This window comes from Planococcus citri, chromosome 2 (genome assembly GCF_950023065.1).
Source record: "Planococcus citri chromosome 2, ihPlaCitr1.1, whole genome shotgun sequence".
NCBI lineage: Eukaryota > Metazoa > Arthropoda > Insecta > Hemiptera > Pseudococcidae > Planococcus > Planococcus citri.
The window spans coordinates 73,251,376-73,270,385 of NC_088678.1; the positions used below are offsets into that span (position 1 = coordinate 73,251,376).

Genomic DNA, 19,010 nt, shown 5'->3' on the forward strand with positions numbered 1-19,010 from the left:
TCGTGGTCAGAAACCTATTTAAATTATATAAAAACATTTAAAAACCCATTACAATTCTCCGAAAATCACCAAAAACTGATGAATCCTCCTCCCCCGGTGAATTTTGACTAAAATGGTCAAAAATATTTAAAATATTGCGTATAGCCCCTGTTGAAAAGAATTTGTCATTAGTTCTCCCAAATCATTATGAGGAGAGTCGTACCTGCCCCCTGAAGCTAAAAATTTTGAAAATTTTTGGAATCACTGCAATTCAAAAATGGTTTTCGATCGTGCATTGGTATTGGACAGGTAATTTGGGTACAACACAAGTGAAGTAATGAAACTGGTCATTGAGGTCATTGACCTTTTTTGGGGTTGTGGATGCTTATTTACGTTTGGACATTTTTGAAAAATTAATTTCACTGCCTTCCTTTTGGGAGGGTTCTGCCTTGCCACAATTTTTGTTAAATAGCTCGATGATGAGTAAGTCAGTAGAAAAGTGTAATTTTTTTGTTTATAAAAAATGTAAGATGACAGTCTTTAGCTTTTTGTCTGGAAAAAAAGTTACAAACTTTTTTCAGGGGTTCCCAAACATGAATTCAAAACCACAAAAAAAGGAAACTGGTTCAAATTATGATTCAAAAACAATCCTGGGGATACATTATTAATGCAAAGTGCTTTTTGATACAACCGTAAACAACATGTTTGCCACAAACTGAGTATTTCCACCTTTTCAGGGGTTCCTAAAATATTGAAAATTGAAAAAATACTCAGAGATCGAAAATCGAATTCTTCTATACCAGCACAACTGGCTTATACAGTTTTAACAAAAATAGGTAAACTTTTCATCATTAAACATCATTAAAACATGTTGAAATGTTATTTAAAATTTTTTTTAAAAGTTATTAAATAATTTCAAAGTAGGTATTATGAAAAATGAAAAAAATTCAGTACAATTTGGCAAAATGTGCAAAACATCATAGAAAATGTTGGAATTTGTATGCATACGAGTAGGTAGGTAGAATAGGCTCTAAAACGTGTTAAAATTGCATAAAAATACTTGGAAGAAATTTCATCAAAATTTTGTGAAATTTAATAAAAATTGTGCAAAACATTAAAAAATGTTAAAATGCCATAAAGAATTTTTTATGTAAGTAAGTATATAGTATTCGAAATTAGCAAAAGACCGATGAAATTTTGACAAAGTTTGCATTAAACGTCCTGGACAATAGTTATAAATGAGGGGAAAATTTCAATTAAAAAAAAAGAATAAAATGATTAAAAATTATCAAAAATTGGTAACATTTGGACAAATTTGGCAAAAAATGTTGAAATGTGTTTGAAATGATGTAAAAAGCACCTAAAATCATCTAAATCCATCAGTAAGTAATTGGTAAAATTTGAGCAAAATTTTATGACGATGTGATGAGAAAAGCCAGCTGTTTCCTGAGTAACCGTTTTAAAATTTAATTTTTTTGGGGGTAAAGAAGGGGATATTCACGATTAGATGGTAAAATTTTCCAATTTCTCCTTTCTCCTCTCTCAATTTGATCCAAAAAACGCATACCTAAGTATGGATACATACTCAAAAGTGAGTACTTTTTTTTCTGATTTTTTTTTTTTGCAGTAAGTATTACGAAAGGGAGGGGAGATACTGCAACACACTCGCGACCTCGTAAGTTGACTTGGGAGACATGTTTTGGTATAAGGATCGGGTGGGTGCTTTAATTGCACTATGAAATGAATAATGATTATCAATAACGTTATCAATATATTAATCAACTGTTCATTCATTTTTTTGTTTCAGGTAACTGATTTTTTGTCATAAAATTCAGAGAAGAATGGCGATGGGGTGAGTAAGTCAGTCATTGGCGATTTATATCATTCACAAATAGAACTTGAAGTACGATTTTCCAACTTCATATCGACATTATATGTAGACGTACTATGTATGTAATGTATGTTGATTTTAAACTCGCCAACTGTCGCCTACATAGAATGACGTCATAAGATTATAATTTGCATGAATTTTCAACAAAGCACCAGTTAACATAGAATTCATGTCTGAAATACTTTGGTACCTATCAAAATAAGTAATTGCAATTATGTATGTTCGACTTGATGTGGAAATATATGAACAATAATTACCATACATACAATAGGAAAGAATATATGTGTGCTGTTGCAGATTATTATAATGTATATATATATGTAGCTAGTTAATGGAGAACGAATTCAACCGACTTTTCTAAGAAGGCGGATATGTTATCGTTTTTATCGTCTCTGAACCGATTAGAAATGATTTTTTTCTCTATCTTGCGGAGTTATTGAGACTGTAGCTTGACAAAGTAATGAAAAGTGAATGATTATTTTTGTATACGTGACTAGTGATTGTTTTATTTTATTGGACTATTAGGTGGTTTGTTATTGTGATCGTGTTCATTTTCTCGCTGTCATTGTTTAAAATGAAGAATATTTAGTTTACCTATTTACACAAATTGTTGTAAATCTGAAATTCAGTAGTTGGTATTCATCGGTATGGTAAGTACTAAGTAGACATTTTTTTATGTATCCGAGAGAGGGCGAAAGGCTTAAGGGGGCTAAAGCCGTTCTTTGCTCTATAAAGAAGCATCCCAATTCCCAATCAGAAGAGAAAGTTTTGAACCAGGATTGGAGAAGAATCGAAAAATATAGAAAAATTCACCACTGGCACTGGACAAAATTTTAGCCTGTCTCAAAGGAAAGTTTCAAAATTCAAATCATGAATACATTACTTATGTTTTTTGGTCAAGAAATTTTAGAATTGGGTAACTTTTTCTGTTTTTAAAAATCTGGCAGAATATTGAAAATTTATGGGAATTTTTTCCAATTTCTCAAAAATGTGTTAAAATATTGTGAAGTATCAATTGTCCTTACCAAAATGTCAGAAATCGTTCCTTTTTTCAGTCTTTAAAAATCAAACATACTGTCAAGAATTTATCGGAATTTTTTTCATTTTCAAAAGTGAGGCACAAAAATGACTTTTTCGTGGTTTTCAAATCTGACAAAGAATTCATTACAATTTTTTGGTTCTTTAAAGTCAGACAAAAAAATTTCAATTGTTTTTGAAATGGACCGAATTTTTTTCAAATTTTTAAATGTCTGACATAATGTATACCTACTTACTTAATATCGAGATTGTGGCAAAAAAAATTTCCAAGTTTTCAAAAATCTGCATTTTTTTAGAATCAGCGTCTCGAGGATCAGCGTTACCTACACAAATTTCGAAAAGATCTCCGACGCAAAAAACGTAAGGACATGTTTGATGACGGTTTTGAGCCTTGAATCTAATTTGAGCTTTTTCGATTCTCATGGGAATTGGGAAATACTTGAGCCAATTTAAAATTTTTCTATGAATTTATGAACCTATCAGAAATCGAAAAATTTCAGACTCTGAAATTTTACTTGGTAGTGTACCTACTCAAAGTGGAAGACAATTTTTAAAAAATTCTTCAATGTGTTAGCTCCATTTTTCAAAGGTTTAGGCGTAATTTAATTTTTTTAAAACGCGTTTTTGAATTTTTTTGTTCATTTTGTAGCTCTCTCTTCAACGTAATCAGAAGTTGAATTCGTTAGTTCAATGGTTCAGAAAGAAAGCACCGAGTCACTCTACGAGAAATGAGAGTCCCTCTGCGAGAAATGATTATTTATTGGTCGCTGACACTCATTGTGATTCGAATTTAGATTTAAAAAAAGGAAACTTCTCGTGGACGATCAACAACTGCGCATCAGTTTATGAATTAATGGAGAAGGAAAAATTGAAATCGTCACCATTCTCAGCTGTAGATGATGATTTCAAGTGGCATTTGGAATTTTCCATTGAACGGTGTTTCAACAATGATTGGTTCTACGAAATAAGTGGGTGAGTTGAAATCGTTTACTTTTACGAATTAAACTTTCTTTTTTCTTTGGAAAGCCTCAAATTTGAAGAAATCGATTCTCAAATTACTGTGTGGAATTTTCTCAGCTTTAGATACGAAACATAATGGTGAAAATTTGTCAATTTTTTTCAAACGTTCGAGATTCTATGCATAAATATAAATTTGATGTAGGTATGTAGATAAATATTACTTTCGAATTATTCATTTCAGAGTAAATGAAACGGAAAATAAAGAATACATTTCGGTATCTTTTTACGCGGATAGTGAAGAAAAACTCGAAACATGCGGTCCTCTAAAGGGTAAAATAAAATTTTCGTTCTTAAAAGCAGACTCCAGTAAAGATGCAACTGAAGAAATCAAATTCCGTTTCGAAACAGACGCCGATTCCAGGGATAGCTCTGACGATGAGATGCCTCGTACCAGTGTTACGAAAATGTTTCCGTGGAGTCAAATAAAAAATTACATATTTCACGATAAATTGACGATTTTTTGCGAATTTTCCTTCATGAAAAATAATAACGTTTCCAATATTTCTACCTCATTGTGCTCTTCTCGACAGAAAACGAATTTCGCTCGAGATTTTGAAAAATTATTAAACGACGAAGATTTCAGTGACGTTACTATTTCGATCAAAGGTAAAGACTATCCGGCTCATAAGAGTATTCTCGCTGCTCGCAGTTCGACGTTCAATGCTATGTTTAAAAGCGATATGCGAGAAAGTACTACGAATCGTGTCGATATCGAGGATATAGAACCGGATACGTTTGAAGAAATGTTACGCTATATTTATACCGGAAAGTCGAAGAATTTGGGCACGTTGGCTTTCGAATTGTTGCCAGTTGCTGAGAAATACGATATAAAGGATTTGAAGATCGATTGCGAACAGGCGTTATTTGAAAAATTGTCCAGGGAGAACGTGGTGAAAATATTGATATTGGCGGATATGCATAATGCAGATCAGCTGAGAACACAGACGTTGCAGTTCATCAAGTTGTATGGTACTCATTGTGACGATATTAGGAATACGGAGCTTTTCAGCGCATCGACTACTCGACCTCAGTTGATGAAAGATGTGTTGCATGTACTTTTAGAGAAATAGGTGAAAATTGAATCGTGACAATGTACATAAATATGGCTTAGATTTTCCTTATTATTTTTACCGCTAAATTTATATTGTAGGTATAAATATAATTTGATTTTTTTTTAATTTTAATTTTTTAAAAATTATTTTCAAGCCCGAAATAGAACTGAGCCATGATTTTTGGGATTTTTGAAAAAAGTGTCGTGTGACTTATGAAGTATCGAAAGGAGTTAAAATTTCGGCAGAAAATCAAAAATGTCTATTAAAACTTTTTTTAGCAGTTTTGAAGAATTTTTAGTTCAAAATTGGTCATGTTTTCGGAATTTTTGAAAAAAATTGCATGCAACTAATCATGAATGGGTTAAAATTTTGGCAGAAAGTCAAAATAACTAGCTACTAATTTTTTTATACCTAATGAATTATTTTCAAGTTTGTCACCATATCACCGATTTTTAACCTATCTCTGCTTCGATACATAAGTACATAGGAACCTAACCTAGAACCTACATAATTACCTACCTATAACTGTCTAGGTTCCAAAAATCATGCTCAAAATGAGTTTTGATTGAAACTTTTAATTTCCAGCAGAAATTTTAACCCATTTGAATGGGTTTTTAGACTTCACATTCGTCGACTGAAAAAAACCAAAATTCCTCTTCTCTGATCATCTGAAGTTTTAGCCCCAAATCTAGAAAAAGCAAGCATAATTCTTTGGGCAGCAAAAAAGCCAGCCAGATTCGATTTCTAGAGCAATTTTTGTCAAATAAACTTTAGACTACCACTACCTACTGTTTAGTGTTTTTTTAAATGTTTTAAATAAAACTCCCTTCATTGAAAGGAGAAATTAATGGCTACCAAACAGAATGAGACAAAAGCCCACCAATCGATTAATTCCGAGTAATGAAATGTTGAAAAAAAATATCAACATGAGATGAGTTACTGAGTCAGGTTATAATATAGTCCGGCATATGACAATAGGAGTAATTGCACACCCCCCCCCCCCCGCCGATCCTCCGGGACAACTTTTTTCTTAAAGAGGCATCCTAAGGAACATTTTAAAGCAAACTTGCCAGAAAAAAAGTTGGCCTTACTTACAAAATGGCGGCCATTTTGATTGACAGGTCAGCCGAAATCGCAGATTTTGCGTTTTAACATAGGACTTGCACGAACTTTTTCAAACTTTACAAAGCTAGATCGAAAGATCATGCAAACATTTATCACCTGTCAACATTTCAAGTGCTAAAGTGCGTTTTTCGATTTTTGTGAATTTTTGAAAATCGAATTTAGGCCAAAAATGAGGGAAAAAATCAAAATTTTACCAAATTGACCAAGAGGATTCACGGTCATTTTCCGGAATCCGAAATCCCGAATGGACATTTCCCGAATTGGATATTTCCCGAATACCATTATCCCGAAGTCGTTTTCCCGAATGCCGTAATCCCGAATCCTTTGTTTCCCGAATCCCGAAAAAAATTTCTTTTAAAAAATTGAATTTTTTAAATTCAAAAATACTGTGGTATGACAAAAAATTTTAAAGAACAATGTTATGAGCCAAAGTTCTGAGGTGCATGTGGACAGATTGCTCAGGTCCTTTTAATACAACTGAAGCATGTTTCCAAACTGCACTAAGTCCATTTTCAAGGTTTCGGAGGTTGCAACGCCATCGTACATAGCATGAAGTCACAGCCCAAAATGACTGATACTTTGATATATTGTGTCCAAGGGTCTTGGCTACAACATATCAAAAAATCAGCCAATTTGGATCATTTCTACATTTCCAAACTGTACTACGTAAGTACCATGAATTTGGTATCAATATTTTTTGGACTTGGTGCAGTTTGGAAACATAATATCTATGCTTCAACTATATTTCTGCCTTCGTCAAAGAAGTTGGTGATACATCGAGCTCTACATGGTTTTGATCGGACTCACGTAAGCGGCAATCCCAATATATTCTATTGATACTGTGATCTGGCTTTGAGCGGTGGTAGACATACCCGTCACACATTTTCCATAGAGAATAAATATATTCGGGATTTTTAAATTCGGGATAAAGACATTCGGGAAAGTAGTCATTCGGGATTTTGGGTTCGGGATTTTTGGCCTCGGGAAAACGGATTCGGGAAAATAGTATTCGGGAAATATCCTATTCGGGAAACGTCCATTCGGGATATCGGATTCGGGATTTCGGGTGTGAACCGACCAAGAGAGCTGAAATTTGGGATATACCCTATTTTCGACATGCCAAATCGATTGGAAACGGTTTCAACCCGTTTTGAGCTGTTCTGGAGCCTCCAGCAGATTTTTGAAACTCGAATTTCCCACAAAATTCCATCAAATTGGAGTTGTAAAGCTAAAATTTATTTTAAAAGTTGATTTCAATACGCTACGAAGTACTGCGGGTGAATTTCAAGTCGTTTTGGATCCTCCAGCGACTTTTTGAAAATTCCTAAAGCCTCCAGCAGATTTTTGAAACGTGAAATTTCCCCAAAATATCATTAAACTAAGATGGAGAGTCGAAATTCTTTCTGCAAACTAATTTCAATACGCTACGAAGTTGGCTGCTGATGAATTTCAAGTCGTTTTGGAGCCTCCAGCAACTTTTTGAAAGGTTGTATGACTTTTTTTTTGGAAAATTAAAATTTCTTAAAAGTAGCTGGTAGCTTAAAAACCATTTGAAACCACCATGTAGTCTGCGAGGTAAATTTCAGCTTGCCAACTCCATTTAATAACTTAATGTTGGGGAAATTTCAAGTTTCAAAAATCTACTGGAGGCTGCAGTAATTTTCAAAAAAGTCGCTGGATGCCCTAAAATGACTTGAACCCACCTGAAATCGCCTTCAGAGGTTGTTAAAATTGGAGTGTAGAGTAAATTTCAGATTTCCATCTCCATTTGATAAAATTTTGTGAAAATTTAAAGTTTCAAAAATCTGCTGGAGGCTTTAGGAATTTTCAAAAAGTCGCTGGAGGATCCAAAACGACTTGAAATTCACCTGCAGTACTTCGTAGCGTATTGAAATCAACTTTTAAAATAAATTTTAGCTTTACAACTCCAATTTGATGGAATTTTGTGGGAAATTCGAGTTTCAAAAATCTGCTGGAGGCTCCAGAACAGCTCAAAACGGGTTGAAACCGTTTCCAATCGATTTGGCATGTCGAAAATAGGGTATATCCCAAATTTCAGCTCTCTTGGTCAATTTGGTAAAATTTTGATTTTTTCCCTCATTTTTGGCCTAAATTCGATTTTCAAAAATTCACAAAAATCGAAAAACGCACTTTAGCACTTGAAATGTTGACAGGTGATAAATGTTTGCATGATCTTTCGATCTAGCTTTGTAAAGTTTGAAAAAGTTCGTGCAAGTCCTATGTTAAAACGCAAAATCTGCGATTTCGGCTGACCTGTCAATCAAAATGGCCGCCATTTTGTAAGTAAGGCCAACTTTTTTTTTTGGCAAGTTTGCTTTAAAATGTTCCTTAGGATGTCCCCTTTAAGAAAAAAGTTGTCCCGGAAGATCGGCGGGGGGGGGGGGTGCAACTACTCCTTTTGTCATATATGCCGGACTAATAAGGAGGTAGACGGAAGAAACCAGAATGAACTACCTAGTTTGTACTTATTTCAAATGCCTCTGAAAAGAACAAAACAGCTGGCTATCTGTGTTGTACAATGTACACTCGTGGCTACAGTGCGTTTGTGATCATCTATACCTTATCTGCTGCTGAAACTGGTTTGTAAACGTGATGGCTGGAGGCGCTGGAGGCTGGACATTGTGCGTTGGCCGTTGGGTTTATTGTTATTTATAACCACATAGGTATTGATGAAGTTCAGTTTCCAATTACCATGTGTTGCTGTTCTGTATTGTACGTGTAGGTACTTTTGATTATTCAATGCTGTGAAGTCAAAAAATTCAGTTTTTCGATCAAATTCTTGCCTGATCCTTATTCGATTCGAAGCGAGAAAAAAGAAATACCAAGGTACAGTGAAAGGTGAGTTATTTAAATGATAGTCTTCGTATTTTATTTTACATTTATTTTAAGAATGGAATTGTACGTCGAAAAAGTATTGAGAGGCAAGGCGAAGGCCGTTTGAAAAAGCACCAGTATCAGAGCAGTGAAAGTTTAAGGCCATGTTTTGAAAACAGCTATGATTTGAAATTTGAATTTGAATAATGAAGTTACACTGCATGGACCATACGATGAAGGGTGTAAAATGTGCTTGCAAAAATAAGACAAATATTTATTTTTACCTCCGCATGTTTTTTTTTCTCGAGATTTTTTCATGAACATAATTATATTCAATCAAGCTGCGCTCTGACATTGCTGTGTTTTTGAATCAAATTGTCATCTCATCTCTTCCGATGGCAGCAGTGTAAATGCCGAATGGAAAAATTTTGCGTTTTCGATATCACGAGGCAAGAAAGAATTCCAATTAGTCTACAATCCATACACATAAAAGTGTTACCCTACTGAAATTTTTTGCTCACCAAACAAATTATCCGGCAAAATGTAGAAGGAACCCCCGAAAACCCGAACCACATGATTTCAATATTTCCAACTTGCACAATAGGGGGCTGGAGCCTTAAAGGGGTGTATTTCTGAACGTGGCTGGCACAAAAAAAATGAAACGTGGTCAAGAAGGGTACTACCACCCGATACCAAATATTATGTGTTTTTTTTCTGTTGGGCATTAGCACAAACGGATTTTATTGCACTTTGAATGCAGTTTTTATGCATTTTTGAGGGTGAAATTGTCCTGTAGTCGTAAGTATGAGCGGCAACCGAAAGATTTTTGTAAAATTAGTTCGACAAGATTATTTCCAACCGAACTGAAAAAAACGGCCGAAAAATACCTGCACAATGACGAATTATGGGGCCGTGAAGTCGTTTAGAGTTACCCCCACTCCAAAATTTACATTGACATTTTTTCTCTCAAAGTACCCGTGCGACCCGACCTATCAAAATGTATTAAAATTTCGCGTTGAATCCGAATATAGCGTTAATTTTGAATTCCAACCCTTGTGTGCCCCTCCCCTTCGCCCCAAAGTGTAGTTCGACAACTTGTTCATGAATATTCCCGTGTGACCAATCAAAATGCATTGAAATTTTGCGTAGAGTCCCAATATCTCACTAATTTTGAATTTCAACCCTTCTGTGCCCCCCTCCCCCACCCTGAAGTGTAATTCAACAAGTGTTTTATAAAAATATTCCGGTGCGACCTATCAAAATGCAATAAAATTTTGCGTGAAATCCGAATACATCATCAGTTTTGAATTCCAACCCTTCTGTGTCCCCTCCCCGCGCCCCCCTAAAGCGTAGTTCGACAACTTGTTTATGAATATTGAATATTCCCATGCGACCAATCAAAATGCATCAAAACTTTGTGTAGAATCTCAATATCATATTAATTTTGAATTTCAATCCTGCTGTACCCCTCTCCACACCCAATGATAATTTAAAGGTAATAAATAAAATTTCAAAAGTTTATTCCAAAAAATAAAAGTAACTAGACAGCTAAGCAAAGCTTAGCTGCAAAGTGTGCGTAGCTAGCTGCCTTTTCTACAGCTATAACCGTTATTACATCTAGGTAGTGCATAAGTGAATCAACCATGTCACAGTAATGAGAATTTTTGAAACTCTTACTGCTTCAAAATAATAATTGTTTTTCAGTGTTTTCATATTTTCCAAATTACAATAGGTATTTCAGAATAATTTATAAGCTTGTATTGCTTCTAAATTACAAAATTTCAAATCAATTTCCTGAATTCCCCATCGCTACAATTTCATAAAGTTTTCAATAAATTTTCAGAATTTTGCATTGCTGCTGAGTTAGGAAATTTGCAATCAATTTTTAGAATTCACATTGCCTCTAAATAGTCAAATTTTGAATAATTTTTCAAAATTCATATTGTCTTTAAATTAAAAAATTTCAAATTCAATTTTCAAGTTCATAATATTGTCCACAAATTGTAAAACGTTTAGTTACTCAATTTTTGGAATTTACATTGCATCCAATTTTTCAGAATTCTCATCTTCTTCATAAATATTACAATACCTACTTATTTCATATAATTTTCAAGTTCACATTATCTGCAACTTACAGAACTTTTAATCAATTTTTGGAATTCTCAGCGTCTCTAAATACAAATTTTCATATTATTTTTTTTAGAATTTCCATTGTCTTCAAATTTATAAATTTTTAAACCAATTTTCAGAACTTGCTTTTTATTCTAAATTAAGAATTAAATCTTATATAATACATATGTTAAGAATTTGAATTGCCTCTAAATTACACGAAAAAAATATGGGTAATTTTTACAAAAAAATTTAACTAAATAGTAAATACTGGTATTATTAGCACAATTAAGTACCTACCAGATCCCATTCAATAATTTTTACTGTAATCATATAGTAAAAAATCAGGGATAGAAACCGTAACCAAAATTTTTAACCGAAATGAATTTTAACCGCTAAAATGAGGAAAAAACTGTAACCGTAACCGTAACCATAACCGAAATTATTGATTTGAAATTTTTTAACCATAACCTTAACCGATTCATTTTTTCGTTTTGGTTAAATACATAACGGTTATTTTTTTAAAGTAAAAATCTCACTTTTTCGTGTAAAATATGACATTTATCATGTTTTTTTTTAGAAAAAAAGGGCTCAATTTGTCTAAAATTTTCTTCAAACTCAAAAATTGGCTGTGAAATAGCATTTTTTTTCACTTTTTTGGCTGCAGGCGCACTTTTTTGACATTGAAGTGCAATTAATTTTTGATAAATGAAAGAAAACCGTAACCTTTATTTTTAACTGTAACCTTTATTTTTTTGAGTCATAACCGTAACCCTTAACCGTAACCATAATAAATAATTTTGAAAAAAATAACCGATATTTTTTTTCATTTTGGTTTCCATCCCTGGTAAAAATTATCATTTTAATAAATTTTGCTATAGGTACCAATAGTAAAAATCATTTTGTTTCAATAATTTTTACTAAATCATGATAAGGTGCACCGGGGCAAGTCAGAATGATTTTTCGCAATTTCAACTTTGACCAGCTGTTACTCCCCTTCTAATGAACCAATATGGATCAAATTTATTACGTAGGTTCCCATAAGGGTTCTTAACCTATGGTGAAAATTTGAGCGCGATTGACACAGTAGCTTTCGCTCAGTGGAATAAAATATAAACTGTTCTGACTTTGCAAAGGCGTAGATCACAAACGGAGCGTCCTAGAAAAATTGCTTTATAACAAAATTGTAGAGAATTTAATTCTCTTGAGATCACTCTCATCAGATTTTTACTAGGACGCATGGTTCGTCCGCTATTTGCGAAAAACTAAGAAATAGAAAGTCTGTATTTTAGACCAAATTCAAAACAAGTTCAAAACAACAACAAAATACAATTGAACCAAAGACATCTAAAATGAAACTGAATCGCGAAAATTTTTATGCCGTGATGAAGTAGGGGTAGTACCCTCAAGTCACCTTTAGTGGCACTTCGCCAGATATAAACCTCTAGGCGCTAGAGCAAGTTTTCTAACTTACCCCGAATTCCAACTTCCCCCAGTGCACCTTAATAAAAATTACATGTTTCAATTGTACAAAAATTAGTTTAATTACTCATTTTGAAGTAATTTTTAAATTATAAGTAAAAAGTTAAAAATTATTCATGTCAAGGTTCTTACTATACTTATGGCTATAGGTAGACAAAAAATTAATGAAATGAATTTTTAGTTGGCAAATATATCATAATTCATAACTCAATTTCAGCATTATTTTTATCCCATTATCATGTACCTACTACATAGGTAACTCCAAAGCATTTACCTATCCAATTTTCCTACGAAAAATCTGTCACCTACCTACTTACCTCACGGGGATTCGAACCAGGGTCCCTAAATTTCCTATTCCTACCTACATGCCCTAACCACTCAGCCAAGAATTCACTACGAGGGTTAGGGCATTAAAATAATATATTTGTTTGGTAAACGCCCCACCAAACCACTCCCACTTGGGATTTACAGCTAACAGACCGGGGGTGTAACAGGGTACAATGAAACACAGCTGGTGATGGAATAGACTGGGGGTATAGCAGGGTACAATGAGCGGCAGGTGTTCTACAATTCCCCTTTTCCCTTTTTTAGGATTTAATGCATTAAAATAATGAACTAAAATTGCAATTACTCAGCAATTACCCATCCGAATTGAATGAAAATAAATCTATACCCTCCGTCTTAATGATTCTCAAATGGTGTCCAATAGGTATGAAAAACGGTTGGATAGCTTAAGAGAACATTCATTGCAATTGAAATTTCAATTCCTCAAAGCGAAACCAATAGTGTGCTACGCACACTAAAAATTGAACGACCATCACGACGCTGCCATTCATCTACTGTTGTGAATCGGATTCAATTTTCACAATTCATTTTTATTTTGAATCCAGTTCTGAATCCGATTCAAAATTGATCCGCATTTCATTTCTGCGATTCAAATCGCCCCATCTCTGGTTGTGGCTATACTCTCAGTACCCATCTGCGCAGCTCATTTATGTTCTATCAGGAATGATGCAATATTCCACAAACATTCATCAATGTGTCCTTTGTTGCGGATATGTTACAGATACACCATGTGTCTGGAGGAGTGATGGTACAAACTTCAGATTTGGTATGACTGACTTGAAAAAAACGTTAGATGAGCAAGTTGCCTACCACTCAAATTTAAAGGACAACCGAGCTTTGAAAAAAAAGTTGGAAAAACGTATTTTTGGTAATGGGAATGAGAAAAACTTTAAAAAATAAACAAATGTCGTAATTATGAATTTTTGCCTAACATTGAAATTGAAGAGGCTAAAAATGTTTTAAAAGAGAAACATTGAGAAAAACTGTAGACACTGGACCTGCGTATAAGACAACCAACTGCAGGCCGAGGGGAACGGAAACGGTAAGTAAATCTTGAGTCCGCGAGGTACTCCTGACTGCGCGCGCAGCCAGGAGTTCCTTCCGGACTACACGACCCTCCCTCTTCCCTGTTGCCTGCAAAATTGAAGTACAGCGCTGCCAAGATCACCCAGCGGGATAAATTGGCGTTACTCAGGTTTTTTTGCCAAGATGGCGGCCAGTTGGTTGTCTTATACGCAGGTCCAGTGTCTATAAGAAAAACGTATATATTACCGCGAGAAGGGTGTACTTTAGAAAATAAACAAATTTCGTGATTATGAATTCTTGCCTAACATTGAAATTGAAGGAGCTAAAAAATTGTTAAAAGAGAAAAATTGAGAAAAACGTATTTATGACCGCGGGAATGGGTAGTACTTTAGAAAAAATACATAAACAAGTTGTCGAACTACGCTTTAGGGGGGCGCGGGGAGGGGACACAGAAGGGTTGGAATTCAAAACTGATGATGTATTCGGATTTCACGCAAAATTTTATTGCATTTTGATAGGTCGCACCGGAATATTTTTATAAAACACTTGTTGAATTACACTTCAGGGTGGGGGAGGGGGGCACAGAAGGGTTGAAATTCAAAATTAGTGAGATATTGGGACTCTACGCAAAATTTCAATGCATTTTGATTGGTCACACGGGAATATTCATGAACAAGTTGTCGAACTACACTTTGGGGCGAAGGGGAGGGGCACACAAGGGTTGGAATTCAAAATTAACGCTATATTCGGATTCTACGCGAAATTTTAATACATTTTAATAGGTCGGGTCGCACGGGTACTTTGAGAGAAAAAATGTCAATGTAAATTTTGGAGTGGGGGTAACTCTAAACGACTTCACGGCCCCATAATTCGTCATTGTGCAGGTATTTTTCGGCCGTTTTTTTTTTCAGTTCGGTTGGAAATAATCTTGTCGAACTAATTTTACAAAAATCTTTCAGTTGCTGCTCATACTTACGACTACAGGACAATTTCACCCTCAAAAATGCATAAAAACTGCATTCAAAGTGCAATAAAATCCGTTTGTGCTAATGCCCAACAGAAAAAAACACATAATATTTGGTATCGGGTGGTAGTACCCTTCTTGACCACGTTTCATTTTTTTTGTGCCAGCCACGTTCAGAAATACACCCCTTTAAGGCTCCAGCCCCCTATTGTGCAAGTTGGAAATATTGAAATCATGCGGTTCGGGTTTTCGGGGGTCCCTTCTACATTTTGCCGGATAATTTGTTTGTGAGCAAAAAATTTCAGTAAAATCGATTTCTAATGTACTTTTGGCTCGGTGGATTGTAGACTAAATCTTCAACTCCGGTCAATGACATTTCCGCTAATTCTGAACCAGTAGGTACTTTGAAAACATTTTTTTTGCCCTCAACAAAATTTCGTAGAGTTCGCGTTTTCTAAATCAGTTTCTGCTACTTGGATTCTTTACTAACAAATATGTACCTAAATAAGAAGAATTTATTCTTCAATGTGCGAGTATAGGTATTTGAAATTTTTGAATATTTTTTTCAGTTTTTCGAAAAGGCAGCGAAGTAGACATGTCGAGCAATACTCTTGTGACGAAATGTGAAAGAAAAAGAATCGTTAAAAACTGTTGTAAAACGAAGTCGCATATAAAGGAGTGCAGTTTTTTATGGACAATCGATCATTATTCGAAGATCGTTCTAAAAAGAGGCGAAAAACTTGAATCGTCGCAGTTTACAGCCGTCGATGATGATTTAAAATGGTGTTTGGAACACACGACTTATTGGAGGTATGGATTACAAGTTGTTATTCTACATTTACCTACGATATTATATGTTTACTTTATACCCACTTAAGTGCTTTAACTTACTCAAAAAGTTAGATAGGTATTCAACTTGAAAAACTGATAAGTATGTACTGAAAAATCTTGAATGTTTGTTTCAGCAATTGTTATCAGTATGTGTCGTTTGCTTTACGAGTACATCTGGATTGCCACGAAAATCTTGAAAAATATGGTACTATTACTGCAAATGCTGAAATCTCTTTCATGAAGCCTGATGGTCACGAAACTGGAACCCGAAATTCTACTATCAACATTACCCCTATGGAAGATTCACACAGTAAAACTTCGTTGTTGTGTGAGTTTGGTGTAGGAAGCATGAATGAATGGACGTTTCAAGATGAATTGACGATCTTTTGCTGCGTTAGCTACTGTAAAGAAAATGACATTGTGACTACTTCATCACAGGATCCAAATTCATTCGAAATTTCTGAATCCAGCCTCTCGCAAGATTTCGAACGATGTTACCTGGATGATGATCACTTCACTGACGCGATAATTTCAGTCAAAGATAAAGATTACCCAGTTCATAAAATAATTCTGGCTACTCGCAGTTCGGTTTTCAACACTATGTTCAGAAGCAAAATGCAAGAAAGCCAGAATAACCGCATCGTTATCCCAGATATCGAGCAAGAGCCCTTCGAAGAAATGCTGCACTACATTTATACGGGAAAGACGAAGAATTTAGACGAATCGGCCTTCGAATTGCTACCCGCAGCGGATAAATACGATCTAAAAGATCTGAAGGCTATGTGTGAAGAAATGTTGTATCGGAAATTATCAACTGATAATGCTGCGAAGATTTTAATGTTGGCGGATATGCATCATGCTAATGAATTAAAGACGCTCACTCTTCGATTTATCAGAGATAATTACGCCAGTTGCGAAGATTTTAAGAATTCTGAAATTTGGACCGAGTTGACTACGTCTCACGTTCAACTGATTAAAGATATGCTGGCTGCTTTTTGTGAAAAATAATGGTTATTTGTGAAATTGTCGTTTTGAAGACTTTGAATCGAAAGGAAGGACAGGTAGATATCTGAAATTCACCTCATTATGTTCTGTTCTTTTTTGTTCCAAATTTTGATTTAAGAAAACTGTACTTTTTTTTGAGTTTTGATCAAAACAGTATCTTATCTCAGCCTATTGTATTGTATACCTACCTATTTATAAAGAGTATTTATTTTTACGCTGTATTTCAGTTTTCGTTTTGTAATTATATCTACGTAGAAATTAAATAGTACTTACCTACCTATACTTTCGTTTCGTGTTATTCCTCATTTAATCTGCTTTCATTAATTTTCGAATGACTGGGCGTTTAAAAAAATAATAAAGAGGGTTATCATCGTAATACCTAGGTAGGTACTAATATGTACTTATCCTCGCGCTAATTTTGTTGTGATATCGAAATTGGTAGATTATTACATAAACCGCGATAATTCTTGATTACTCACCGACTCGGAATTCAGATTGTGATCTGTGGGCTGTGTTCATTCATAACTGTAGTGGATTTTTATTTCGTGAGAGTTGTGTTGATTCGACATTTCGTTCAGTTTAGTCTAATGTGTTTAAATTAGCGTATCATTTGATCAAAATAATTCTTGTTTGAAAATTAAACGTAAATTTTTGGAAAATTCCAATGTCATCCAAGGTAGGTAGTAGGTACCTATAAATGTATGAATTCTTAGACGGTTTTCGTTTTTGGTTCTACTATAGGTAGGTACAAATGAAAGGAATAATAGATAACATCATTTTACAGTTCTTCAAGTGTCTCTGCAAAGGAAAGAGTTACATCAAATCGAAAAAGTGTACTTTTTCGTGGACAATCGACCAATATTCGCGCCTCATTGAGCGAGGGGAACAAGAATTTAAATCTTCTACATTCTCCACTGTTAAAGATCGCTTAAAATGGCGTTTAGGTCATAAATACTCTCATTACTGTCGGTTTTGGTATGATTATTGTATTTTTTTATTTTTCTACTTTTTAAAATTTGATTGGTCGTTGCTTATTACATATTAATTATTGATGAGAGAGCATAAGGTTGAGATTGTATGTATTTGTGGACAGATAATGCGATTTTTAAACGGATTTCTGACGTCCGTGGCTTTTACCTTACTTATATTTCTTCGATCTTCATGCAGGTATTTCAGTACCTTTGGTAATCGATTTAATTTTAATTTCAGTTCCGAGTGTCGCGAATGCGTTTTATTCTGCTTATATCCCGAATCCAAAACCGACCTCAAAAAGTACTGCCCAATATCGGGAAATGTAGAAATATCTGTGATGACTCACGACCGAGGAGAAGTAATAATTTCGAGAAAAATTCCCTTAAGTATTGACTATACTGCGGGGCGAAGAGTTTGCGCATTATTCTCCATATCTCTCGATGAAATGAAGACGTACATATTTCAAGACAAATTGACAATAGTTTGCAAACTGACGTATGTAAAAAATAAGGATATGAGTTCTAGGCTAGTGAAGTTGGCAGGAAAAATGAGGTAGGTAATTTGGAAAACTTCGGTGGAAAGCTGAATTTTGGTATACTGGTCCATTTTTATGTCCCAATTGAGGATTTGAGGTGGTCCCCCTAAATTGTGTATCCTAGCCTCCGAAAAATGGACCAGTACTTATACCAAAATTTAGCTTTCCACCAAAGTTTTTCAAATGAAATGCCAATTCTCGTGGACTATTCGACAAATCTGCAAGTCTCAGAATCTCGCTTGTCAAACGACCTCGAACGATTGTTCAACGATGACTATTTCAAAGACGTGACATTTTCAGATAAAGGCAAAAAGTACACGGTCATAAAACAATTCTAGCTGCTCGTAGTCGTAGTTCGGTTTTTAATATGTACATACCTACTGATTGTATGTATTATTTGTGTGTTATTCTGTGTTATTATGATAATGATGATGATTTAAGAATTTTTTCCTTGTACACATCTAATCATAATAATTTTCTTGATGACATTTTGAGCTATTTTTGCAATTTTGCCCAAATAATATTTATATAGGTATAGGTATTAAAAATCTACTCTTTTTTATGATATTTTGTTACGTGATGGAATTTTCAACATTGTCGGTGTAATAAACTTTCAAATAGGTAGGTTCAGTGAGCCTTGAGTTTTTAAAATTTCAATTTTATTTCGGGGAAAACTGAAGCAGGGTTAGCTTTTTTGGAAAAAATATAGGCTACTATTTACAGGAAAAACGAGAAAAATCTCAAGTAGGTACAGCTACAATGTGGTTGTGAGGAGGTTCAGAATTCAGATGTCCGATCGAA

At 34.4% G+C, this 19,010-nt stretch overlaps 2 protein-coding genes and 1 long non-coding RNA gene across 5 annotated transcripts; all 3 read left to right on the plus strand.

Annotated features, from left to right (window-relative positions):
* The first annotated feature begins 2,236 nt into the window (after nt 1-2,236).
* On the plus strand, nt 2,237-5,107 carry LOC135837668 (speckle-type POZ protein-like). Of its 2 annotated transcripts, XM_065353021.1 has the most exons (4): nt 2,237-2,520; nt 3,558-3,880; nt 4,110-4,198; nt 4,277-5,107. In XM_065353021.1, exons 1-4 carry the CDS (start codon nt 2,518-2,520, stop codon nt 4,996-4,998), a joined length of 1,137 nt encoding a protein of 378 aa, XP_065209093.1. In that variant the 5' UTR covers nt 2,237-2,517; the 3' UTR covers nt 4,999-5,107. The 2 variants fall into 2 exon arrangements, with proteins under 2 accessions (XP_065209093.1, XP_065209092.1); XM_065353020.1 differs by having other exon boundaries at nt 2,239-2,520; nt 4,110-5,107.
* Nucleotides 5,108-8,527: 3,420 nt separating this feature from the next.
* Nucleotides 8,528-17,000, plus strand: LOC135837669 (speckle-type POZ protein B-like). Of its 2 annotated transcripts, none has more exons than XM_065353024.1 (3): nt 8,528-8,952; nt 15,436-15,676; nt 15,832-17,000. In XM_065353024.1, the coding sequence occupies exons 2-3, from the start codon at nt 15,462-15,464 to the stop codon at nt 16,703-16,705; spliced, it is 1,089 nt and encodes a 362-aa protein (XP_065209096.1). In that variant the 5' UTR covers nt 8,528-8,952; nt 15,436-15,461; the 3' UTR covers nt 16,706-17,000. The 2 variants fall into 2 exon arrangements, with proteins under 2 accessions (XP_065209096.1, XP_065209094.1); XM_065353022.1 differs by having other exon boundaries at nt 8,529-8,964.
* A 186-nt stretch (nt 17,001-17,186) lies between these two features.
* Nucleotides 17,187-18,717, plus strand: LOC135834376 (uncharacterized). Its single transcript, XR_010556660.1, has 3 exons — nt 17,187-17,378; nt 17,487-17,677; nt 17,912-18,717. It is a non-coding gene; the product is annotated as an uncharacterized LOC135834376 (long non-coding RNA).
* The last annotated feature ends 293 nt before the right edge of the window (nt 18,718-19,010 follow it).